The sequence below is a fragment of the Hemicordylus capensis genome, chromosome 2, assembly GCF_027244095.1.
Source record: "Hemicordylus capensis ecotype Gifberg chromosome 2, rHemCap1.1.pri, whole genome shotgun sequence".
In the NCBI taxonomy this organism is placed as follows: Eukaryota; Metazoa; Chordata; class Lepidosauria; order Squamata; family Cordylidae; genus Hemicordylus; species Hemicordylus capensis.
The window spans coordinates 161,755,452-161,782,095 of NC_069658.1; the positions used below are offsets into that span (position 1 = coordinate 161,755,452).

General features: G+C 45.1%; 1 protein-coding gene across 1 annotated transcript in view; it reads right to left on the minus strand.

Annotated features, from left to right (window-relative positions):
• Positions 1–26,644, minus strand: part of TBX15 (T-box transcription factor 15) — a 143,439-nt gene that overhangs the window by 49,012 nt on the left and 67,783 nt on the right. Inside the window, exons 3-5 of the mRNA XM_053303610.1 lie at positions 12,681–12,782; positions 7,246–7,417; positions 6,640–6,807 (exon numbers count right to left, since the gene is read on the minus strand). Of these exons, the coding sequence (XP_053159585.1) occupies positions 6,640–6,807; positions 7,246–7,417; positions 12,681–12,782 (442 nt within the window). The remainder of the gene's footprint in view (positions 1–6,639; positions 6,808–7,245; positions 7,418–12,680; positions 12,783–26,644) is intronic.

Consider the following 26,644-nt stretch of genomic DNA (forward strand, 5'->3'; position numbering starts at 1 on the left):
ATCAATGGCTACGAGTCTGGTGGCTGTGGGCCACCTCCAGCCTCAGAGGCATGATGCTTCTCAATACCAGTTGCAGGGGAGCAGCAGCAGGAGAGAGGGCATGCACATATCTCTTGCCTGTGGGCTCCCCAGAGGCATCTGGTGGGCCACTGTGTGACACAGGATGCTGGACTAGATGGACCTTGTGCCTGATCCAGCGGAGCTGTTCTTATGTTCTTATATGGAGATGAGCCACTGAAGCAAACACAGCCAGTCCAAGGACTTGTGGTGACATAGACATCTACTGCTTTTGTGATTGCCTCATGAAGGAGAGGGATATCTACATGTCTGTATCTTCCAACCACCAGGAATTCCTTCCAAAAACATCTAGATCATGCCACAATTCCATGATTATTATTTATATTATCTATACCAAATCTCTTAAAGGATGGTCTGTAGTGTAGTGGTAGAGAATCTGCTTTGCATGCAGAAGATTCTAGGTTCAATCCCTGGCATCTCCAGTTAGGGCTGGGGAAGACTCCTGCCTGAAATCTTGGAAAGCTGATGCCAACCAGTGTAGATCAATATAGACAATACTGACCTAGATGAACCAATGGCATAAGGTCCTACATATCTTACTCTCTTCGCTTTTCAGCGCCCCTTTTTCTGTGAGATACTGTCCTATTTGCACAACTGAGATGAAGACAAATGCACAGGGAACTCAATTTGCTTGCCCTGTTCATAGTTGCTCTCCCATTATTGTCTTCATTGTCTCCCCTGTTGTTGAAATGTGGGAGCATTTGTACAGTGTTGGTGCGCTATGAATAAGAATTAGCATCTCAGAAGGAACATTAAGATTGTGCTCCATCTTCCAAATTATCGTTTGAGTTTCTGCCCAAAGGGCATAGAGGAAACTAAATCATATACAAAGCGAAGTCTGGATCTCATTTCATCACACATTCTCTTAAGCCAGTGCTCAGGTCATGTGGTGGATAGAAGAAGTGTGAGTCCCCCCCCCGCCCCGCCCCCCACACGCTCCTATGCAGATAATATCTAGTGTGAACTAGGCACTCCACACAAATGTCCAATGAATCTAGCAGAAACCTGGCTCTCAAAAAAATGGGAGAATAATTCAAACCACACCTCTCCACAATCAAGGGTCCACATCGATCACATTGTAGCCTGACTTTTATACTTGCAGTCAAATGAAAGAGGAAAGAAGTGGAAGTGTCCTGAGATTATTGAATTGATGGTATGACTTCAGTCTGCAGGTGGAGCACATTTTGAATGCTCCCCATGTATCTGTTCGTTTGTTTAAATTTTTGTAATGCATGGTGGTGGGGAGCCTGCCTGCAAGTAGAAAACTACCATATCAGAATTCTTGCTGAGGGTGTAATAACTTATAGTTGCAAGGAGTTTTGTTTTGTTACAACATGGGGAAGCATTCAAAAATATGCAACACCCACCATTGCCGTTTGAGTTGGTACAGCGCATTCTACTATCTCAAAATTCTACACCCCATTCTGTTGCATATGCAAGATAAGGCCTGAAGTTATCCACCAGACAAACTGAGCTCCAGGCCTGGGAAATGTCCCAGATTCGACCCCAAGTTTTAGGGGTAAATGGTGAACCCAGTTGCTAAGAAATGTTTTGCAGGGAAGGAAGGAGTATTATGGTTTTACCTTCTTCTTTTTAGTGAGGGCAGGATTTGAAAAGGGTCCCTAAGCAACTTTATGATCTTTCTATAAGATCTTTTAAACTCTGTCTTAGCTTTGGGAAGCGGGAGTAGAGAGTAGTGTCAGGAAGCATCCTTCCTCCCTCCTGTCCTCATAATTGGCTGGCTAATGCTCAGTCAGCAACATTTTCTTCATGGCTGAGCCTGTCCGGTAGGCTGAGGGAGGGGTGTTCTGAACCTGAGCACTAGCCAGCCAGACAGGAGAGCACGGAGGAGGGGTGTTGGCTGATATCCCCCCCCCCCCCCGCATTTGCCTCACTTGAAGCTGAGGTGAGCCCTCCAGTACAGGGCGGGGCTTCCTCAGGGACCGAAGGACATTTGTCCCCTCTTATTCGTTTATAGCTATGTCCCTGACAACCATTATGGGCACACTTACCCAACAGTTAAAGTGTCTTCTTGCTTCAGTGGAGTCCTACATCTAACAATTTTCAATTAGCATTAAGTCATAACATTGTAAAAAGCAGTTAGCTGCAAAATTTAGTGTGACTCTAAGAATAAAAATTAAATACACATCGGCAGTTGAAAAACGGTTGTACTATCTTGACATTAATGTTTCATTGGTTCCTACTGGAGTTCTTCCAAAGACTTGGATTTCCATATTAATGGCCTATAAACCCAAGTGTCCACATTGCAAATCTCCTTCTGTTCTTGATTTACGGCAAATTCTGTTCCTCTGTGGAACTTGTGGCAGCACACTATAGATCATAGTGTGTTTTTTTCCACAAGTTGGGATACACCACCTGTCCTTTCCTTTCAAGCTAATTTATGCTGTCATTTTAGCTTGCTCTGCTGACTTACAGCTAAGACCACCATGCTACTAATATATTGTAGTGGAACTTTGCTTGTTAAGACATTTTCTTTCTCTCATATGGTTATGATAAATGGCTGTTATATTAATGTATGAATGCATGAATGGGCATTTTTATCTCAGAATTTTGTACTAAGTTCATGAGCAGGTTCATGGAAGCCACCATCATTTATTAATAGGCCCAAATTTAATTGCTCTCAAGTCTACATCATTAATTATGGGAGTGGCATAATTTTTATGGGGTTTTTAAAAATGTTTTTGATATGGCTGGCTGAATAATCAATGAACTCATTCATTCATTCATTCATTCAACAAGATAAAACCAAACCGAACTGGAGACAATGGAGCAGTAAAGCAGGTCCATGAGCTAAATATTCTTCAGCCAGGCAGTAGATCTACACACTTAAAATAAAACAAGAGTGGAGTGTAAGATCTTCTCTCCTTTGAAGTATCATGATACACCTTGGAGTTCAGCTGCCAGATCAACAACCCTTATTACTATGGAAATACTACCATTTTGGTAGTATTTGGTAGCAGGAGGAGATTCTCCATGTACAGTTCTTCTACAATTCTGGGGAATCCAAAGTAAGCTGGGCCTCCCACCAGGTGGCCACAATCTTCTCTTTAGTTACCAAACAATTGCCAGTGTTAGTAATTTTAGAAGACCACCTAATAACTTGAGTTGCACATGCCTGGATAGGAAATAAAACCTTCCTGCTAAATTCAGTGTATTTTCATTCTTAATCTTGCCTTGATTGGTTTTGAAAATATAGATGCCAAGTCTCTCTCTCTCTCTCTCTCTCTCTCTCCCCTTTCACTCTCTTCCCCACATGCATATGTGTGGGGGGGTGTGCGCGCATGTGCGCGTGGGCACACACAGACACTTTATATCATTAGGGAAGAAACAAAGAGGGATGTCACAAACACTTTGGGAATGGGCAAAAACTGTCCTCCTTTCCAGTGATTTTTCAGGGGTTGCTCCAGAAGGGGGTGAGAGAGAGTGATCTGGGAAGCATTTATATAGCCAAATGTGAGTGGCTATGTAGCAACATGATTTAGGCTGTCATTCGGTTTAAGAAAGCTTAGTTGATTAATTGTATAAGTTTTAATCCATTCATTAATCAGTTAATCAATTGCATCTGCATATGCTATCTTTGAGACAAAAAGTAATATTGTTGAAGGCAAAAAAGCATAACAACTTACATATGATTAGGTTTAGATTCTAAGATGGCCCCTGATACAACGCATGTGTGTTTGTATCTAAAAACAAAGGAAGTGACTCACATCCAGTGCAAAGACCCACTGATTCCAGAGCAGAACAGCTTGCGCTGTTTCTGTCCGTCTGAAATCCACATTGACGCTGCTGGAGCACTTAGTGACACTCCTCCCAGCAGGAGGAGATTCTCCAGCAGCATCAATGCAGTTTTCAGAGGGATGGAAATAACACAGGCACCCCGTGCTTAAGCCAGTGGGTCCATGTCAGTGGGTCCACCCCGTGCTTAAGTCAGTTACTTTCTTTGTTTTTCAATACAAACACGTGTGTTGTTTCAGGGGCCATCTCAGAACCAAAACCTAATCCAGACAAGATGGAGATGTGTTTGTTTAAAAGCCTACCACTCCGGATGCAGGTGTTCAACTTGTCTCAATGGGGTTGCATTGCCCCTAAAAGACCAAGTACACTATTTGATATTACTTCTTGACCCAGCATTGTCCTTGGATGTCCCAGTGCTTTTGTGACCAGGATAAACTTTGACCATATTTGGCAGGTTCACTGGCTGCAGTCCTATCGAAAGAGGATGGACCTGGCTTCTGTTCTCCATGCATTACGACATCCAGACCGGACAAGTGAAATGCATTCTATATGGACCATTCAGAAGCTTCAGTTGGCCCATCATGTGGCTGGCAGGACATCCCTTGCCAACTAATCTAAGAGGCACCTTTCAAATAGTGATTCTCTTATTTTTAGCTGGGAGAGAACAACTGGCCCTTTTTAACCTCAGCACCGCATTTCTCCAGTGGCTGTTACTTGTGTCTACCTTGTGCTTCTTCTTAGACTGTAAGCCCTTCGGGGATAGGGAACCCTCTTCTTCCTATGCTTCTTCTTTTCTATGTAAACTGCTTTGACAACTTTTTTGTTGAAAAGCAGTATGTAGTTGTAGTTGTAGTAGGGGTGAGCCAGCTAGAGCATACAAAACCTATTTGGCTCTTGTTATACTGGTTACCAATTCACTTTCAGGCTCAATTCAAAGTGCTAGCCTTGGCCTATAAAGCCCTATATGAGCTGGGACCGAGACACTTTAAGGACTGCCTTTTTCCATCTCAACCTGCCTGGAAAATGAATAGCCCACAAAATGGAACTAAAGTAGTAGCTGTCTGGGGAAGTAGCACAGGCAACAAAGTGAACTTGTCCACAAATCAGGAAGTTTTATGTAATATTTTGGCCCTTCTGAAGGCACTACTTTCATACCAAAAAAAAAAAAATGAAATGGGCACAGTCATGTTCAGCACTGCCTTGTGTATAACCGCTCTGCCCTCAACCACTCCAGTAGTAAGATATAATTTTTAAAATTAGAAGTGTAACATATTCTTATATGGAATATTCTATAAAGCCATTAGAACTGCCGCTGTGGCTCAAACTACAAAGCCTATGTAGCTCAGCATCCTCTGTACTGGCAATTGACAAGCAGATGCCTCAGGAAGATTCACAAGCAAAGCCTGATATTCTTAATTCATCCTCTCTGTAGCATGAGGTATATTGTCCATGCACCAATCAAGAAGGCTGTTCTCAAGCACAGCCTAACCCAGGCTAGAGGAACCTAGCCTGGGTTAGCCTGTGTGTGTGAAGCACAAGGATCCATGTGGATCCCAGTGCTCCAGTCCACCCTGACCCTACTTTTAAGCCTGGCATTGAGCCAGGGTTAACCGGCTGCCAGGACAGTGTGTCTCCTTGGGCTCCAGACCAAGGAGTCACAGGGATGGGTGCCTAGAGATGGTCCCTACTCCATCACCATGAAGTGATTGTCTGGGGAGGTGAGGTTTGTGCAGCCTTCCCCCCCAACCTGGCCATGCTCCCCGCCTCCCAGTTGTGTGAATACTCTGAATATATCCTACTAATTTTTCATCTAATGCCTTAAAAAGATAGCTGTGGGCCAGTTCAGATGAATAGCAGACAGCAGCATCCCCTAGTCATGATAATGTTGGGGCTGCCATGAGAACACACCCACTCCGGCATCAATCAAGGGCATGCTGATGTGATCTTGGCACATCCTTTAATCGTGTCTGTGTGTCGGGGGTGGGGGGCATCTGAACTGTCCCTCTACACATCCTACAGAACTGCAAAACCTACTACAAAATACTTTTTGTTGTTCTACAAAATTCTGTTTAAGCAGGGTTTTGTAACATGTGTAGAAGAGTAATTTGGATGATCACCCCTCACACATAATTAAAGGATGTGCCAAGAGTGCATTGGCATGTCCTTGAGTGATGTTGGATGCGTTCTGTATGTTATTGTCCCTGCTAATTGAGCAAAGAGGCATTTTTTAAAAGTGGTGATTCTTTTAATTCAGTAGGGGGAGAGCAACTAGCCCTATCCATACCCAGCACAGCATTCCTCCAGTGGCAGTTGCTGGTGTCTGTCTTATGTTTCTTTTTTAGATTGTGAGCCTTGTGGGAACAGGAAGCCACTTTAATTAATTAATTAATTAATATCTAGCTGTCGATCAATCCATACTGCTTTGGGAACGTTGGTTGAAAAGCGGTATTTAAATATTTGCCATATGTTATTGTAGGGGCTGCTGTGGGTCACTGTTCATCTGAACCAACCCTATGCCAGTTACCATTACTACATCCTGCAGCCATGAGTTCCATAGGGTGATCGTACACTGCATGAAGTTCTTCCTTTTGTTCATCTGAAAATTGTTGTCTATCCATTTCAGTGGGCGATCCCAAACTTTTGAGAGAGAGAATGCCTGTTCATATTTTTTCAGCTAATGTATTTTTAACAGAGTGCAGGTGGTTCAACATGGGCACAGAGAAAACACTTCTTGTATTGGTAAAGGGAAGATCAACAGCTAGAGGTGAAATAACAGATGGGTTGCAGAGGCTTTTTTTTCATTACCTGCTGGTTTTGATAAGCTGTGACAGTGGTGAAGACTGTCTCAGGGAAGTTGAACGTTTTCACCCCATCACCCGTGGGGACTGGCTTTGTGGGAGAGAGGTCACTGCTGAAGTCCTTGCGGATAACATGGACACGTGGTTGATACTTGTGCATTGAGTGCAGGATTATCTTTTTTTTAAAAAGAAAAGAAAAGAAAGGGAAGGGGAAATTATTTGAAATGCACCATGCTGAAAACAATTTCAGAAATGAGATATGGGGATGGGCACTTAACTGAACAAAAGGCACCTAATACCTTACCTTACTGAGGATGAAATTATAATCTGACTACTAGCTGAATCTGTTTTACTGTGAACATCACCACCAACCTCAGCACTGAGCCTGCTTCTAGTACGCAAGTGAGAAAGACAGTGCAGCCCTTTTGGGATTAACCAGGGCAAGGAGGACTGGGGGAAATACACTGGAGATGGGGAAGCTGTGCCAGAGCTGGAGCCCTGGAGCCGGAAGCAAAAGGACTGTGCGGAAGTCTATTATATTTTAGTGGGCAACACCCCAGGCTGAAAGTGGCAGGATCAAAATGAAAGTAGCATGCACTTCTTTCTGACTTACATGGCCTTGGTCATCTAGCTCGTTGTTGGTCAGTTTTAGTTTATCAAAACTGACGACCTGCCTCATCCAAGTGTCTCCAGATGCCAATGAGTCAGGGTGGATGTAAACTCTTGGAGGCACAGGAGAGTCCGCATTGCCTGCTACCATCCACTTGGAGCTGTGATAAACATACCTGACAGAGAGAAGGATGGGGAGGAAGGAGACACTGTTACTCAAAACTCATGCATACAAAACACCTGTAGCCTCATTCTGCTTAAGATATTTTGTTTGCACTCACCAAATAGCATTCAGGCTGCAGGAAGGAAATTGCATGCTTTATCTTTAATGGAAACCAGATGATACCTGGAACCACTTCCTCACTTTTGTCTCTCTATTAATCCTCTTTTCCAATTACTGTCCTACGAAAACTTTGCACATGGGGCAAACTAATTGCTTAACCCTACTAATCCACAGATGAAAGCCTTTAGATATACTAGGGAATATTTCATTACTTGCAGATGACTCTTTTAGCATACTCTGCACCTGCAAATGCCTTTTGCTCCTCAGTGCATGCTGAGACAGATTTTTCTCAAACAATCCTTAGGTTATTCTCCAGTTTGCTGTGTCACAATGTGGGCTGATATATGCTTGCACTGTCTGCTGAATTCAGTAAGAACAGTAAGTAAGTAAGTAAGAAGTTTATTGTTGTGACCACAGGTCATAATAGAGCATAGCATAGAAGAAAATACAACATACTAAAAAGTTATATCAATTAGGTTGAGCTAAAACCAATGCTGCATATAAATTTCTTCATGGCCGTAGCAAGGTTGGAGTGGGCCCAGAGACAAGATTTTAAAATGCGCCCCCTCACTGAAGCTCAGCTCATGAAGTAAAGAAATCTTAAATGAGGCTGAATAGTGGCATAGTAAAAAATTTAACCTATGTGCCACAATAGAACATCATCCTAAATTATTATTAAACAGGTTTTGTAAATTGTGGACGATCCAAGTCATTTAATGGTACTAGAAAAAGACATGCTGTTCTGGTAGCTCCAGGTCTTAACACTCACATCAGTAGTTTTGGAGGATGAATACAACTGAAGGAAGCCTGGGCAGGTGTGTAGCTGGGGGAGTCAGTCATGTGACTTGCCTCTGGGGGACCCCCTAGGGTGTGGGCCCCCAGACAACTGTCTCCCCTTGTCCTATTATAGTTACGCCCCTGAATTTCTTTCTGAGTTTAAAAGAAAGCATAGTGAAGGTGGCAACTTGGCTGCTGACATTAGGAATTGTGTCCGCAAAAAAATAGGTCAAATGTTCTACATCCGACCCCTTAAATTTATCTGTCAACAGTGTTTTCCCCCGATCCAGTGTTTTTCCACTTCACCAGTGCGACAAGGACAGAGGCATTGTTCCACTGGGAGTTTGCGAAATCTCCAAGATATGCTGAGGGCATAGTATGGAAGCAGAAAGTTGTAAAAGCCTTCCTTGGTGGTGCCCTGGTAATATTAACCAGATACTGTGAGAGACTTCTATGTTTCTTATAATGGTGATACCAGGATGAGAACTTTGAAGACTGTACTGCAGCCGCATCTCTACTGGTGTCCCATTCAAGGAGCCAACATGGTGTAGTGGTTAGAGTGATGGAAAAGAACCAGGGAGACCCGAGTTCAAATCCCCATTCAACCATGATACTTGCTGGGTGACTCTGGGCCAGTCACTTCTCTCTCAGCCTAACCTACTTCACAGGGTTGTTGTGAGGAGAAACTCAAGTATGTAGTACACTGTTCTGGGCTCCTTGGAGGAAGAGCGGGATAGATAGATAGATATATAGATAGATAGAATATTTTCTATGCTCCAAGAATTAAATTCCCCCACCAGAGGCAAGGAGTACAACTGTAAGATGTGAGACAAAGATTTAGTCTATTGGTTCCCACCCATATAGTGAAAATAACAAGGTTTGGCTAGGTGATGATAAGAACATAAGAACAGTCCTGCTGTATCAGACCCAAGGCCCATCTAGTCCAGCATTTTGTTTCACACAGTGGCCCACCAGATGCTGCTGGAAGCCTACAGGCAGGAGTTGAGGGCATGCCTTCTCTCCTGCTTTTACTTCCCTGCAACTGGTAGTCAGAGGCATCCTACCTTTGAGGCTGGAGGTGGCCTATAGCCCTCCGACTAGTAGCCGTTGATAGACCTCTCCTCCATGAAGTTATCCAAGCCCTTAAAGCCATCCAGGTTGTTGGCTGTCACCACATCTTGTGGCAGAGGATTCCACAAGTTAGTTATGCATTGTGTGAAAAAGTACCTCCATTTGCTGGTTCTAGTGTTTTGTGAGAGGGAGAAGAATTTCTCTCTATCCACTTTCTCCACACCATGCATGATTATACAGGTAGACCTCTATGATGTCTTCCCGCAGTCGTCTTTTTTCTAAACTAAATAGCCCCAGGTGTTCCTCGAGAGCTTATGTTAAGAGGTCCAAAAATAGGCCTCCACATATGCCCCCCCCTTTTCCCTTAAGAAAAGTGTGCAGTCTGAACATGCCTGCCCATAAGGGGGGTCCAGGTGTGAGACAGTCTTACCACTGCAGCCAAGAGTCTCTTAGGGAGACTAATCACAGCCGCTCCCCATCTTATGGCAGGGGTCTGGAAACCCCAATATTTCAAACCAGCTTCCCCTATGGAACTTTGGCCATCCTGAAGACCCCAAAGCAAGGCAGCCAGTGCTCACTTTTGACCTTGTCACTTAGTTACACTCCTGACCTGAGCACTAAAGCCATGCAGTCATGCCTCTGGGATCCTTAAAAGCCTTTGAGTCAACAAGCCAAAATTCCTAACAACAATTCACTTCCAAGATAATCCCATCTTCCTATATAGCTCTTCCAAAACACATTGTTCCTCGAACGAAAACCATTCCCATTTATTTATTATCTATCTATCTATCTGTCTGTCTGTCTGTCTGTCATATTTCTATACCACCTGATATGTAGTTCTCTAGGCAGTGTGCAAAATATAAAATATTTAAAAGTCACAGATTAAAATATATGACAATGAAAACAATCAAGTAAAATAGTTATTACAACACGTTTGTAAAATTATTTTTAAAAAATTCAAATTGAAAGCCTGCGAAAACAGGAGAGTCTTGAGGTGCTTCCTGAAAACAAACAGAGAAGGAGATGCTCGTATTTCAGTAGGGAGCATATTCCAAAACCCTGGGGAATATTAGCCATTAACCACTAACCCAGAGGAGCACTGCTGTAACACATAGACTTTACTATACAAATAATCTTTTACTCTATAGAACAGCCAGCCAAAAAGCCCCAAATGGCGCAGTCTGTGGGGTCCATCCTAGAAGTTGTTGGCCCCTGCTTTCCCAATCATTGCACCCCATCTTCACCACAGAGAACTCAACTTCTTCCTTCACATCAGAGAGGTTGTACAGGGAGAACCCCTCCTTCCACTGCTCCCAGGAATTATCCTCTTTTCTCCCCAATTTCCCCCTTTCCTTCCGTGTGTGTGTGTGTGTGTGTGCGCGCGCGCATGTGCGTGTGTGCGTGTGCATGCCTGTGATTTGTCAGGCTAGGCTAGTTTTTATTAGATCTAAAAGACTCTCCTGTGGGGAGCCAGTGCTCAGGTTTAAAGCCCACGAAAGACAGCCTCTAGCTTAATCCACCAGCCAGGGACATCCATTTAGTGTCCCCACTAATTATAGGTAGCTTGCTCCCACAGCCCGCTTTGTTCCTTCCCTTCTCTGCCAACAGAGCCTAGCAACTTCAAACCCCAAGCATCCCTTGTCCTTAGTGGCCCCCAACAGCGCAGGGAGCTGCTTCCTTCCCCACTCACATTTCCTAACTCCCAGCATTCCCTCATCATTTGCATAAACCCCCTAGATAAAATAAGCCATTTCCCTCTTTCTAGTCAATTTCCTCAGTTTGGTCTTCCTCCACTTACTAAACTTTTCTGAGTTACTTCCTCCCTTTTTCTTGCTCTCCCCTTCTATCTCTCCCACTGCCAAATCTCCGGATCAGCTCTGACCTCCCTTCCTCACCTGGGCTCATTCAAGCTTCTCTCCTCCTCTTCTTTACCTGAACTCCTCCTCTGTCTGAACTTCCTTGGGCTCCCACCTTTTCCCAATCTCCATGCCAGTCCCCTCGACTGTATTCGCCTTCCTTTTCTGCCCTAACTCTTTCAGGGCTTGCTCTGACACATCGCCAGTCCATCTGACAGTTCTTTGACCAGCTTCTCTCTCCTTTCTTCCCAGACTTTCTTGGTGTCCTCTGCCCTTGATTCTTCCACTGGAGCTCGTAAGAACCCCAGAGCCACATCTAGGCAAGAATCTGGTGTTTGCTCATCTAAAGCAAGCAGCCCCAAACAATGTGAATTGGTTGGCTGAGGAGTCATCTGAAAGCTTTGATGGTAGATAGTTGGCTATTGACAATTATTCCGTTTTCGACTAGGTGGTTGCAAATCAATAGTTTTGCAATTTCATCCAATAACTTTCCAGATATTGAAACCACTAAGTGGCCTATGATCTCCTGTGTTTTCTACTATAAAACAGGAACTATAATTGCCCTTCTTCATGCTTCTGGGACCCGTCCTATCTTTTAAGAGATTCCAGAGGTCATTGCTAATGGTCCCAAGTTATGTTCAAACTGTTCCTTCAGCAAGAAAAGTTATTCCATAACAGGTGCCAAAGCCAGAAAGACAAAAGGTCCATTGGTTATCCCCCACCCCCCATTTCCATTTCTCGGAACCGAGTTTCACATAAAATACATAACAAAAATGTTGATCACCCTGGCTTTTAGATTCCTTCTGTGCTACAGCCCTCCTCACTTCACAGACCATCTAGATGGAGGGCTTTTTGCTCTTATTTCCATGGCTTTTTGAACTGAACTGTATGCAGAAGAGAAATGGAGCGTCAACATGCAGCAGGTCTCATGGGTTTCTTTTGTGTACTTGTGTGTATTTTCCATCTGCACTGGGGGACTGAAGTGTTGTCAGTTGGTTGTCCATACCTCCCCTTGTCATTCCCCTATGCCTCCCACTGTCTTCCCACCAAGACCTTTTAAATTTAAATTATATTATTTTCCTCCTCTTTGTTTCCCACTGAGAGCACAATCTGTGTGACTTCAAACATAATGCTGTTTGCATTATCTCTCTCTTTCTCTGTATACAGTATATATCCATCCCTCCATCCATCTATCCATCCAGTTTAGTTCCCGCAGAACCTTCTCTATCTATTGTATTTCTTACTTCTCTAAGAAATATAAGAGAAAGCATTCATCCCCATATTATTATGCAATAAAAACAGATTTTGGTGGATGTTATATGGCACATTTATCTCCCCATCTAAGCAAATATTTAGATGCAGAGCATTGCTCACCCTTGCTATCTGACACCCTTGCTCTCTGTATTGGTGAATGCATTTCTCAGGGTCTTTTGTTCTGAACTGAGTCCTTACCTGTATCTCTTGTTATCCACAGGCACAATGTCCATGGCTATGTAATACTGCTGGTGAGGGTCCAACCCGGTAATCTTCACTCTCATTGCAGGAAACATTCTCCTACACAAGTGAAAATATTGGAAAGGGGAGGGAAGGGGGGAGGGAGAGGGAGAGGAGGGGGAGGGGGGAGGAAAAGAAAGAAAGAAAGAAAGAAAGAAAGAAAGAAAGAAAGAAAGAAAGAAAGAAAGAAAGAAAGAAACTGGTTAATACAGTAATATTGGTTAGCCTAAGAGGCTATGGTTAGCCTAATTTGTTGAGACAGAAAGATAGCTCCTTAATGCATTAAAAATCATTGAGCATATGAAGTTTCCTTCTACTGGGTCAGTTCATTAGTCCTGGCTAGCAATGACTATCAAGATCTCAGGCAGATGTCTTGTGTTTCCTAGTATTCCTACCTGAGATCCCTTTAGCTGGAGATGCTGATGACTGAACCTTGGAAGTAATTCTGTTTAGTACATGGTCTACTGCTGAGCTATGGTTCCTCCACCAATTTGTATTTATTTGTTTTTGTTTAAAATAATTTGCAATCCCACCATTCTCAAAAAGATCCAAGGCAGAAAAACAATAAATTTGACAATACGTTAAAACAATAAATCAATCCTATTGCATCAAACAACGGCATAAACAGCAAGAGTTGAGACAATAAATGCCCTGGAAGGGGAGGGCCCAGGTGAACCTTGTGTGGCAGGAACTTCCCCATAAGAAGCACTCGGGACAGGGCCTTCTCTGTTGCTGCCCCCAGACTCTGGAATGCTCTCCCAGTGGCCATTCGTTCCTCGGACTCCATCATGGCTTTTAGAAAGCTTGTAAAGACTTGGCTTTTTACCCAGGCTTTTACATAATCGTTTTCTACTGCAGCTTCTTTGTGTTTTTATTTGTTGTATTTGTTGTATTTTTATGCCTGTTTTTATGTTTTTATATTTTTAACATGATGTTTTTATTATCTTTTTATTGTATGTTTTTAACTTTTGTAAACCGCCTTGGGGTTATCTTTTTAACGAAAGGCGGTATATAAATGCAAAAATAAAAATAAAAATAAATAAGAGGGCTGCCACTGAGAAGCTCCCACCACATGTCACCACCACCCAAACCTCAGATCACGGCAGGACATGCAGAAGGGCCTCCCCAAAAGATCTGATGGGATGTGCAGATTCAGCTTTGGTACAGAAGAGAAATCTGACCAAGTCAGAGGTAGACGCACTTAGTCCAATCACTAATTATTTCCAAATATCTGCCCAGGTGTTCAGTGTTTAGAGCGTTGGTGTCTCAGCTTTTCTAGCCAAACGGTTTTCACTAGAACAGGTCTTGCACAACTTGTGAAACAACATATCAAATGCAGCCCAGCAGCCATCTTGTGACCTGCCAAGAGCTTGATAGGCTGACAGATCTCCAACATTTCACCATTTCGCCAATGAAAACAGGAACACTGTTCTCCCCCTTAACCTCCCGCCCATTAGGGATGTGCATGGAACTGTGCAGGGGAGGCTCGAAGGCAGCGGGGTGCTGCTTTAAGAGCGGGGGAGGGTGCACTCACGCTGCCGCCCCAATGGGCTTTGACAAAAATGGACACTGGCAGGGGGGAAGTGGCGGGAGGGGTAAGGGCACCCTCCTCCGCCCTTAAAGTTAGACACCCCCTGCCATCGAACCATAAAGGGCCTCCAAACCGGTTCCGTGCACATCCCTACCCCCCCCCTATTATTGACATTGCCAGGCTGCCAGCTCATTGCCATCCACTTCTAGAGGCAAATGGCAAGAAACCCCCCTGCCTGTCACTGGCCCCACCCCCAAGATAAGAGCCAGCACTCATGCTGCTCCACCCCACTCACTGGCCCCACCCCACCTCTGCCTTCCATGGCCAGGCATCGCCCTCTCTTCCTTCTCGCAGGGCATGCCAGTAGGTGGATAGTACGGCACACGCCTTGTGGGAAGGCATTGTGGCATATGCCTTTGTCAACGGTGGCTCAGCTGCCTAGCCTCCAGGACCAGTAGAAGCCTACTGCTACTACAGCAACGGTAGGTGGCCACAGCCTTTTGCGGGGGCCTCAGGAGGAAGGGAGGGAGTCATTCTCAGAAGCCGTACTCTCATGAGACAGGATTTCAGGCAGGCTGGCCCTCAGTGGCATAGTTATAATTGAGCAGATGGGTTCAAAGAACCTGGGCCCCCAAGCTCCAGAGCAGCTCCACCCCTCCCTCTTTTCTTCATTATCTCCCTCACTCTGAGGGGTCTCTGGGGAGAGGGGAGAACATGGGGCCCCCTCTCCCCTATCTACGCCCCTCCACTGATACTGAGAGAGGTAGGAGCCAGAGGTAGGAGCCAGAGTAGGAGCCAGAGGAGAGGTAGGAGCCAGAGGGCAGCCAAAGAAGTCGCCAGCCATGGAGAGGTGAAGGACCTGGCACTTTCTGCATGCAAAAACAGGATCTCTACCCCATAAGTTTTCCCTGAGCATAGGAAGTTGGCTTGCACTGAGTCAGGACTTTGGTCCACCCAGCCCAGTGTCAACCCTGACTGGCAGCAGCTCTCGAATCTCCTCCCCAGTTCTGCTACCCGAGAACCTTGCAACTAGAAATTGAACCTAAGACCTTCTGAATGCGGTGTATGTTCTGCACACTGAATTCCTTAGATACACAGTGTGAAGAAATCCTTCCTTTTCTTCATTCTAAATCTCCTGCCAGTCTGGTTCATTGGATGACCCCTGCAAGGAAAATGAGGCAAATGAAAAGGAGAAGTTGCTTGGAAGTTGTTAGTTCTCTTTCTCTCGTCCTAGATTGTTGCCAGCTGAGCTGAGGCAGAGGAGTAGCCAAGCCATCAAGGTGCCGGCAGCCTCCCCACTCTTTAGCCCAGAGGAAATTAGCTGTACATAGGGGGGCCCCAAACCTAATTTTGCAGTAGGCCCCAACATTTCTAGAACCAGCCCTGCTAGCCTCTCAATCGCTGTAAGCCAGCAGCAGCTGTCTCTCTCACTGTCTCCCCTTCCCTTCAGCACAGGGACAAGTTTGAAAGAGGAGGGAGGGGGGACCAAGCAAGACAGAAAGCTGCTGCTGCCACTGCCACCGCCACTGGCCTAGAGCAAGTCGTGGCAGCTGAAGCACTGAGGCCAAAAAGGATGCTCCCTAATGCTTTCCCATGGGGGGTGCATTGTGCAAATAGCCAACAGATGATATGATGCACACGGCATGCAGCAAGAGAGCAGTGTCTGGGCTTGGGAGGTGGGGCTGGGGTGGGGTCAGTGAGGAGGTGGGGCAGCAGCATGAGCACTGGTTCCTGCCCAGGAGTGGGACTAGCGACAGGGGCCTGAGGTATGTGGTAGCAGGTGGTGGTGGGCATTCTGCCGCCCCACCCCCCAAAAGGCCCCCAAGCCACCGCCTGAGGTGATTGCCTCGATTTGCTTCATGGTAGAGTAGCCCATTCACACAAAATGGCCATCAGACGCAACGTAACATAAGCCCAGAAGAAACATTTCAATAAGAGTTCCTTTTTACAGAGATGGTACACATTTATATTTTAAAATGGGGCATCTCGTGATGATATCAGGCCTTGTGCTGCATTTACTAGAACAAGCTGTCATCCAGCCCGGGAAGGGGGGGGGGCTCCCTCAGGGGCCCAGGGACATTTGTCTCCCCCCACCTTGTTCAACTGTAGCTATGCCCCAGAGCATAATGTACAAGGGAGCAAAAGCTCTCACACCAGGTAGGAAACAGCTGAGCTCCTGGGTTTTGCCCCCTCAGCTTGAGATTTCAGTCCTTCCCCCGGAGACTCTCGTTGTCACCTGAGGTGACCCAGAGCTCATTTGGAGTTCAAACATGTAGCTCCTTATTCATTTACACACATTTTTTCTCTCCAAAAAAATGGAACTGGAAGCTATGAAAGGGCTTCTTGAAGGAGACAGTTTCCTGGTGGTGGTGTGAGGTACAGTATATGACCTGAGGTGGCCCAAAGCCAACACTGGAGTTTCCAATGCCTGCCTTCCTTCTTTGCAAGTGTGGCCTGCCTGGGGGCATCACACATTAAAGTGTGTTGTGTTCCGCATGAAAAGAACTTTCTGTGGAATATTTGTGATCTATTGCTCCACCTAGCTGCTGCTTCTTCCATTTCATCACCTTAAAGCTGGGATTTTTTAAGCATCAGAGGTATCAGTCGGGCGACTGCATCTCACTTTCATTCCGAGAAGCAGAGGAAAACCTCTCCATTGCCAGAAAGGCTCTGGCTAGTTAAGACTAAAAGCATAAAACCACTGGGGGCAGGGTGGTGTTTCAAAAACCCATATTGAGAAAGCGGATTTGTCTATTTGATGAGGTTAGCTTCATAGCTGAATGTTTGTGCACCGTCTTTAAAAGGAAAGATAAATGAGCCTGGAGTGGCTGGAGGGCATTGCCTCATTTCCACCACAATAGCTTGTTAAACCTGCCAAGCCAAATGGGTACAGGAAGCTGCACTTTACAGCCCAGGTCCTTCCTAATTGGAGAGGGGAGGCTGGAGAACAGCTTAAAAGACATCTCGGGTTTCAGAAAGCTGATGAGGAATCCAGAGGCAGCTCTAGATGAAGCAGCACGACTGGGTGCCACAAACGGTGGCAGAGTGGGGGAGAGACAGAGGGGAGGGGATCCAGTAGAGACTCTACTGGCATGAGTGGAAACTCTGCCAGTGCCATGTGGGGCTGGGCTCTGTGCTAATAAGTGGGAACGAGGCCATTTGCATTTTCCATCCAAGCACCCAAACATCTTGGACCAGCCCTGGAGGAATCCGGGATTAACCATGATGCTCTTTCCTGAGTCTATGTCTTCATCAGAAGACAGAAAGCTGTGTGTTCTAGTCAGTTATCTCCCAAAGCTGCAACCTGGAAGGCAGCAGAGGAAGGTTTGAGGGTCACCTTTTAGTTCCAGCTTGTCCAGTGGCTGTCTCTGTGGTAAACTTTATAATATCTGGTAGGAATGCCTGCCTGGGAACCATGTTTGCTCGAGTCTCCAGAATGCAATTTTACCACCTGTTTCCAGGCATGCATCTCACCTCCATACATTGACAGTTACTACTGCAGAGGCAAATAGACAATCCATAGGAACATAGGAAGCTGCTGTATACTGAGTCAGACCCTTGGTCCATCTAGCTCAGCATTGTCTACACAGACTGGCAGCAGCTTCTCCAAGGTTGCAGGCAGGAGTCTCTCTCAGCCCTATCTTGGAGATGCTGCCAGGGAGGGAACTTGGAACCTTTTGCTCTTCCCAGAGCGGCTCCATCCCCTGAAGGAAATATCTTACAGTGCTCACACATGTAGTCTCCCATTCAAATGCAACCAGGGCAGACCCTGCTTAGCTACCACAAGACCAGCTCTCCACTTTCTGCCTGCTCTTTATTTCATTTCATTTCATTATTCATTGATTCAGAAGATTTATATCCAGCCATTCAATCCAATGATCCTCAAGACAGCTTGCAATAGACAGCAATGATACAATAATTGGGGGCCGTGCAGGATCCACATTCACACAAAGTCCTTTAGCCTATGCCAGAGATCAGAAGGTGCTTCTGTTTTGCTCTGCAGTCCCCAGTGGGAGAAAGAATCTCCCTGCAGCTGCTGCTCCAGTCCCAAGATTTGGGCAAGACTGCCCCAGGGAGGTGGACACTGCTCTAGGGGAGGTGGCATCAAGGACCTCCCGCGCTCATTTCCCAGGGAAGAAGGAAAGCCCCGTCTGTGGAGCCACAGTTCAAGGAGCCCTGTCTAGAAGAAGACCTTGTTTGTCCCAGAGCCCGAAGCCCAGAGTGCAGGCATCATCTGATTGAGCAGGCTAAGCCTCATGGAGGATCCACGCTCCGGCTGCCTAACCCACGGAACTCCCCTGTCAATCCTTGGCTGAGGCATCAACAGCACTCCACTGGAGAAGGAAAAGGCTCCAGGGCCCTGCCCTGCTCATGCTCCAGGAAGGTTGGGACTTGGGACTGTCATTTCTGATACCAGAGCTGAGGCCTACGTGGACACACAGCCACTGCCTCAAAGGTCAACAGCGTGTTTCATTCCTCCTGTCTCCTCTCTCTAATGCCTAGGGCAACATGACTTGATGGTGTTATCCCTTCCCCACACATACATACACTAGTAGCCGTCAATCAGGAGGGTTGGGTTGGAGAACTGCAGTGTGCTGTGATTTCAGGGACTGCCCTAGAGAGGTGGGGGAGGGGACTAAATCCACCATTGCCATTTCTGGCCGTGATGGTGCCTTGAATGTGACCTGCAACTCCAATCTTAGCTGACCTGTGCGGGCTGTCAGAGCAACTCATCAGCTTCCCTGGAAAGCAGCCCATGGTTGGTCCTGGTGAATTCTGCTTTTCAGTTTCGGGTCTTTGCTACCTCTTTCCTCCTTCCAGTCTGCTCCCCAGCCTCCTGCTGCCTTCTCCCCCTGCTCCCCCAGTTATTGGCCGATATACTGCACAGTGAGCCACCCACCCAAGAGGGATGTGCACTGCACTCGCTGCTCCCGAGTCAGCCAGGAACCCAGCCACATAGCTCTCCTCCCTAGTGCTTTTAACCGCTCCTCGGAGGCTTGGTTGGCCACCACAGTTTCTTCCAGTAATGTGTGAAGTGGCCCTAAGGTTTCGTTCACACAAGAGCCACCATCAAAGATCTCCCTGCCAGCTACTCAACGTGCTTTGAGCTCATTCACCCATTGTCTTGGGATTGCTTGAACAGCTTGGATCAGAGCCACAGCAATCCCCATGTTGTGTGATGTTCTGAGACCAAATTTGGTACTGTTCCTTGAAACACCTATTCACATATTACATTTGCATGCAAATTCACAACCCCCATGAGTTTAAGAAAAACTGAGCCAGAGTAATTAATGAACCACTTGTAGAGATCCATTGTTATTGTACTTCATATAATGCATTGCAGGGTCATATTCATATGTAACTGTTTATAAGAGAGGCATAAGGCCATGCAAATGCTAGAAGGACATGTATGTATGCCTATAATGCGACAGAAAGACACGACAGCTGCTAAATTGGGGTAAAAAGAATATATGCTTGTGCGCCCCTGGCTCTCCATACATTAACGCAAAATAGTAGGTGGTTTATTCATTTGTTGGTTAGATTATATACAATGTTTATCGAGCTTTCATTGGAAAGTGCTGAGCAGTTTAAAAGGGACTCCCAGTAGTCTCCTGTTCAGGCATTGATAAGGTCCACACCTTTTTACTTTAACAAGGCACCAGGTGCTCCCAGACTATTGACTGTGCTAAATTAATCACTTGGAGTTACAACATCTCTATGTTCTAGCAGCCATCAGATATCTAAACTGCTTTTATACTCTGGTCTGGAGACTACTTCAAAAGTGGTACATGCAGTGATGAACCAGGTCCTGTCCCTGGCTGAACCTCTTTCACTGCCCTGCTTTTCATCCGCTCCATCCCCTGGAAACTCAGACTTACGGTGAGGAATGTAGAGATCAACGTGGTGTGTTTGCCCACAACTTAGAGTGATTTGCGGACCCTAAGAATAATGATAGGATGAGTCTGCCCATGACTGAGGCTGCCTACACTTTGGTCCCTTTTGTTAACATTACCAGAGTCTGTGGGTTGGGAGGCTAGTGTTTACTAAGGCTGTGCTGAATTTTCACCCATCAGAATTTTCAAGGTCAAATGGCAATTTGGGGAAGAAAGTTCCATGACAGAACACTGTTGCTTATCCTTTTGTTGTTGTTGTTGCTGCTGCTACATTCCTCAAACTAGCAGCTTCAGCATTGTTTTCTTTTAAAATGTGTTTCTTGTTGAGGTGATCCCAGTCAATCACGGATCATGTGGGCAATCTGATGGTGTCACTCTGAATTACAATTGTATTTGGCCATTTGATGATATTGCAAACACAAATCAGAGTGAGGACAGTGCTCCCTTCCTTCACTCTACCACTTTTCATAGCCATGGCCAACATCTTGAAAATAATGGGGAGGAGTGTCGTAGGAGAAAACAGTTTGCATGGCTGTTGGCTGAGCCAACCCCATGTTTGGCTCAGCCCTATTATTTAAACACTAAGTGCTGGGCTTGAACTGGGGAGACCCAAGTTCAAATCCCCATTCATCCATGAAACTCACTAGATGTCTCTGGGACAGTCACTTATCCCTCAGCCTAACCTATCTCACAGGCTGGTTGTGACTATAAACATAACCATGTACAGCGCTTGGGCTCCTTGGAGGAAGAGCAGGATAGAAATGTAGTAAGTAAGTAAGTAAGCAAGTACATAAGATCATTTTCTAGAAAGAATCCAGAGAAACTGTAAGCGTAACAAGGTTTTGTGCAATATTTCCCCCCTCTCTACTCAGGAGCAGTTTGCTACACCCATTCCCCTGCAACTCAAAGACCTCCCCAAATGTGCCCACAAAGCAGCATCAGATCTGATCCAAAACTGTGCTGACAGGCGAACATGTCCTACAAATCCATCAAACATGCTCTGCCTGAAAGTTGATAAGATGCCAAAGAGCTCCGAGAGGAGTGGATGCAGAGAACACCAGGTGCAAGAGGGCACAGCAGCTGAGAGGAGCCAGCTGGTCCTAGGGCCTGGGATCACCACTACCCAGAATCCCAAGAGATTTCCAAGCACTCCGGTACAGATTTCTGAGAAGAGTCATGGAACCAGCTGTGATCATAGCTCAAAGGCTGGAAAACCAGTGTGAAATCCTGACCTAAGTGAAGTCATGGGAGATTCGCCATAGATGTCAATTGATTACAGTTTTCAGGCTAAGACAATATGACCTTCATACAGCCAATGTGAGTAGTGTACACAACTACCGTTTGCTATGCAGCTGGTATGTTCAGTACAAAGACACAATAGCTATGCTCATTGTGCACAAAAGTACATATGCTCTTACTTCCCAAAGTAGTTGCACGCATCAGACCACAACTCCTCAGGATGAAGATTTAAAAATTAGGGCCATGAGCCAACTCTTTTCTGAACAATCACACACATCAAAAGATACATCCAGCTAATTCAGTGGAACTTCAATAAGCATCACAATGGTGAGGATCTGTGTATCCAGGTGCACATGCATACCACAGCATCCACATCAGTGGCATGCATGTGGCAGATTGCAGACTGAAATGCTAAAACCAATTCCCAATTCTGCTTCTAAAAGTAATGGAAACAGGAACAAAATAATTGTTTCAAAAAACAAATTCCAACGTCTTCACCAAATGTGGAAACCTAATTCAAAAAGCAATTACACTTACAAATAGAGTACTTTTTATAAGCTAAAAGAACTTACTTTCTGTGTTTACTAGGAGTTGACACCGACTCAATGGCACACTTTACCTTTACCTTTAGACACAATAGAATGGGTTCAGAGGAGGACAATTAAGATGGTCAGGGGTCTGGAAAACAAGCCCTATGGGGGAAGGGTATGTTTAGATTAAGGAATGCCATGGTAGCATTTTTCAAATACCTGAAGGACTGTCACACAGAAGAAGGCAAAGATGTGTTCTCTGTGCTCCAAAGGGCAAGGCTAGATCTAATGGTCTTAAGTCATGTGAAGTAGGGTAGATTTTGGCTGAACATTAGAAGGAACTTCTTTCTTATTAGTAAGTGCAGTTCAACAACTGAGCTAATTACTTGGGAATGGGTGGGCTCCCCCTCACTGGAGATCTTCAAGCAGAGGCTGGACAGCCATCGGTTGGGGGGGATGTTCTAGTTCTAGGTTGGGGGCTGAGCTAGATGGCCTACAAGGTCCCCTTCAACTATGATTCTATCTTCTAAGCTGTATAGTGCCTTAAATATTTAACAAAATATGTAACTGTCATCATTATTTTTCTTTACTACTTACAGAGCAATTGCAAAATTAACTTATTTGTTCTCATGATAGCACTTGTAAATAGGGCACAGTTCTATTCAAAGAGCCAGTGAATGATCCAGGGTTTCAGTCTGCCAGCACAATCCACCAGGAAGTTCTCCTGCACAAACCCTATGGAAATTAATGGGAGTTGCCCAAGAACACACTGGCACTCTTGAATGGCTACAGTTCATTTCAATGGAATTTGCATAAGAGGACTTTCAGGTGGATTTTGTCTAATGTATCCCAAGTCCACTTGATCACTCTGTCCATCAGAATATCATGTATTTTTTCTCCGGAGGTAAGAAGGGGTAAGAGAGAAAACATAATGGGCAACCTCAGTGTGGAATCCAGATAATTAAGGATTGTGATACAAAATGACCAGATGGTAGAGTAAATTCAACACATCCAGAATCTGATAAAGTAGTTTCACACAGAGCAAAGAACCCAACCTGCTTTTGTGTTATTCTGCGAGTCCTGCACCAGGATGTACTGGACCAGCCTGTAACTAACCTAAAGCATTCTTTAAAAGCTGGCCTGAATCAAGGAATGTATTTCTGACAAACACCACACACCCTCCTTTCCCCCCAGATATAACATCATGCTTGTGCAAAAATACTAATAAAATTTAGATTATGCAAACAAAACAATAAAAAAGATCAAACAGCTGATCCACAGAGTGCAAGAACAGATACTGCTACTGGTATAGTCCTATAAAGAGCTTGGAGCTTGATGGTCCTTTGCGGGTAATGTTGTCAGATCTGCTCAGGAGCACAAGGGGCTGCTGGAGCTGGTGCAGCAGAAGAGTTGGATGAGACAATATCGTTGTCACTAGGTGTGGAGTCCTCCTCCTCATCCTCATCATCATCTCATACTGGAGCTTGAAGTCCTCTGGTGTGAAGTGATATATGTTTTTCATGACAATGATTACCCCATTGGGCCATGATCATGGTGCTATTTATCTATGTTATTGATATGGTCCAGGATAAAAAGGTTGTGAGTTTCTTACGAGTCTAAAGGTTTTTGTAAGAACCACATCACCCACTTTAGATGGTATTACAATGGCACGCTTGCATTGATCGGTATACTATTTCATCTTACACTTTGCGTGCTCATCACATTGACTTAGGAGCATCAAGTTAAGGCAATTTTGTGTGAACTTATCTGCCAGACATCATGGTAACTGACATGATACCAATGGAGCAGTGGGGAATGGTTCCATAACTGTGGAGGAACCGAAATATTCCTTGTTACATATTGGCACCCAACTGCAGTAGCAATCTGGAGAACTTCCTTGAGTTTCTTCACAAATCTCTCAACTTCCTGTTTGGCCTGTGGCCAGTAAGGCGTGGTTCTTCTTGTCCTGTGGCCAGTAAGGTGTGATTTGTCTCAGAAGACAAATATGCCAACTTATTCAAAAAGCATTTCTAACAACCAGTGTGGATGGTCTTAATGAGAACCAGGAGACAAAAGTCAGCACATGTAGCAGTCTTTGTTTCCTTTAGACACAGAGCTTAGGGAACCGTGTGGGTCAGAAGATGGCTGATATGCACCTTGACCTTGGCTGCATGGTCAGAGGCCATGCTGGATATTGAATGTCTGGATAATGATAAAATTTATCTTTACTTGAGCAATAGATGACCCTGCAGTTTAAGCATCCAGTATGTAATGTGTACCAGAGGTTGAAAAGGAGTCATTGGTTCCATAGGCTCGTGTTTAGTCATGACTGTAAAGGGACAGTCTTGGATGTACTGTACTATACTGAAAATGATACACAAGAGAACAGGGCATACCAGAATCTATACATGTACCAAACCAAAAAAAACCAAAAAGATCCATCAGGAACTTTTTAACTCCTGGCTTTTAGGTTGCATCTCCTCCAGAATGGAGGGGATACGTTCATATATTGGCCAAATATACCCCAAAGTCCCTGCGAGCTACTGGGGAACACTTAACACACAATTCAGGTTTTCAACTTCATGTTAGCATGTAGCCTGATTTATATCCAGGCTAAAAAAAAATATATATCAATTTTTTTGCATCAGTTTTTGGGGCCAACTTCAAACTTGCAGTAAAGCCTCCCAGTAAACCTGTGGTAAAGCCTGCTATCTGGGGAAGCTCCTGGACCATAAATGAATACATTCAATGCCTCATATCAAAATAGACAACATATAAAAATTAATTAACCAGCATCATTCAAAAAGACCATAAGAATAGGATGCAAAACATCTCATCTCAATAACAATTGCAAGTTAACTTGCAAGAGCCATATAAGCTGTAAAGATTTTGTACAGTCTGGTATATGATTATTCCTTTAGAAATGAGGCTCCATGCACCCACACTTTGCCTTGATCAGAGGGGAGAATTCATCAGGCAGAAATTCATCAGGGGCATCTCTAAGAAATGATTAGGGAAACTGCACCTGTTAAATGTCTGCCTGGGTGCATCCCTCACCAGCCCAGTGTCCAACTGAAAGACCAAGAGTGGGAACATGGAGCCTCTTTTCTAAAGCCATCATCATATACCAGACTGTACACAGTCTTTACAGTTTATATGATGTGGAAGTTAAGATGGGCACCTCAGGTTGCAATTTCCATTCTTTTCAGGTGAGTGAAAATGTAAAGCAGCTTAACTCTCATTTTAAATCCAAGGCTTTTGGATTACTGAATTTCCAAGTGTTTTAAAAAGGGAAATATGATTAGACACTATGAGGAAGAGCTTACTCAAACCACAGGGTAAAACCTCCTGATGCTGAACACCAAAAATTTTGTAAAATCCTCAACTAAGATTAAGTCGCTCTCCCCCTGCCGCCTAAAAAACACAAGAAAATGAAATTAGTGCTTTCATGGGATCAGTGTGATCCCACCTCATGATTATTCAACAGTGAATAAGGACACAACAAGGAGCAAGTGATTTGTGTTCACTTTAAATCTGTACTTCATTTTTTCCTCTTTCTTAAAAAAACAACCACGGACACAAACAAACAATGATGATAATTTAAAATAATAAATGCTTTTAACAACCATGTTCAAAGCTACAGAGTAACTTCCCAGAAGTTTCCCATAAACATCACAGTTCTCCTGCTTGCTTTAATTTCCTTCAGGATAGTGTTATCAGCAAAATAGTGTAAATGTTGTACACAATTTATGTAGCCATTCATACACAGATGCACAGGCACACACTTGCACATGCACACAGCAACACAAACATACAGACTTGAACACACACACAGAGGCACAGGCACAGACATAGGTGCACACACACAAGCATACACACAGACACACACTCACATGCACACAGACACACATACAGGCACACAGGCACACACACAGAGACACACACAAACACATGGACACGCACATGTTTGCATGCATACACACACCTCACCCATTCTAGCACACTGCTTGTCTTGGCCAGTCATCATTCCTTGCCAGCTGCCCCGCCAGGGCTCAGATGACCCCCGCACATGTTTAGTCCACATGAGTCCACACATAGCACTTAGCAATAGCAACAGCACTTACATTTATATACCGCTTTATAGCCGGAGTTCTCTAAGCGGTTTACAATGATTTAGCATATTGCCCCCAACATTCTGGTTACTCATTTTACCGACCTCAGAAGGATGGAAGGCTGAGTCAACCTTGAGCCCCTGGTCAGGATCAAACTTGTAACCTTCTGGTTACAGGGCGGCAGTTTTACCACTGCGCCACCAGGGGCTCATATCATCTGAGCCCTGAGGGTGGAGGCTGAGGCAGTTTGCAGGAAACTCCAGCTTGCTAGGGTGAGGTGCGAACCCGAACAGGTAAGAGGCACACACCGGAACGGAGTGGCAGGCGGAAGCGTTCCCGGCTGGCTGCCCCGCCCCCAGGTCTCAGGTGGCCTCTGCACATGTGGGGAGTTCACGCACACACAGAGGCCATCTGAGCCCTGGGGGAGGAGGCCGGGGCAGCTGTCAATGAAGTCCAGCTTGGAGGCCAGAGCAAGCGGTGTGTAGAAGCAGTGGGTAGGAGCAGTGAGTGGGAGCGCAGGAGTGAGTAGCAGGGATGGGGCAGTAAGTCAACAGAGTGGTGGGCGGGAACAGCAGGTTGGAGCATAGCAGAGGGCAGCAGGGGCAGGGCAGGGGCA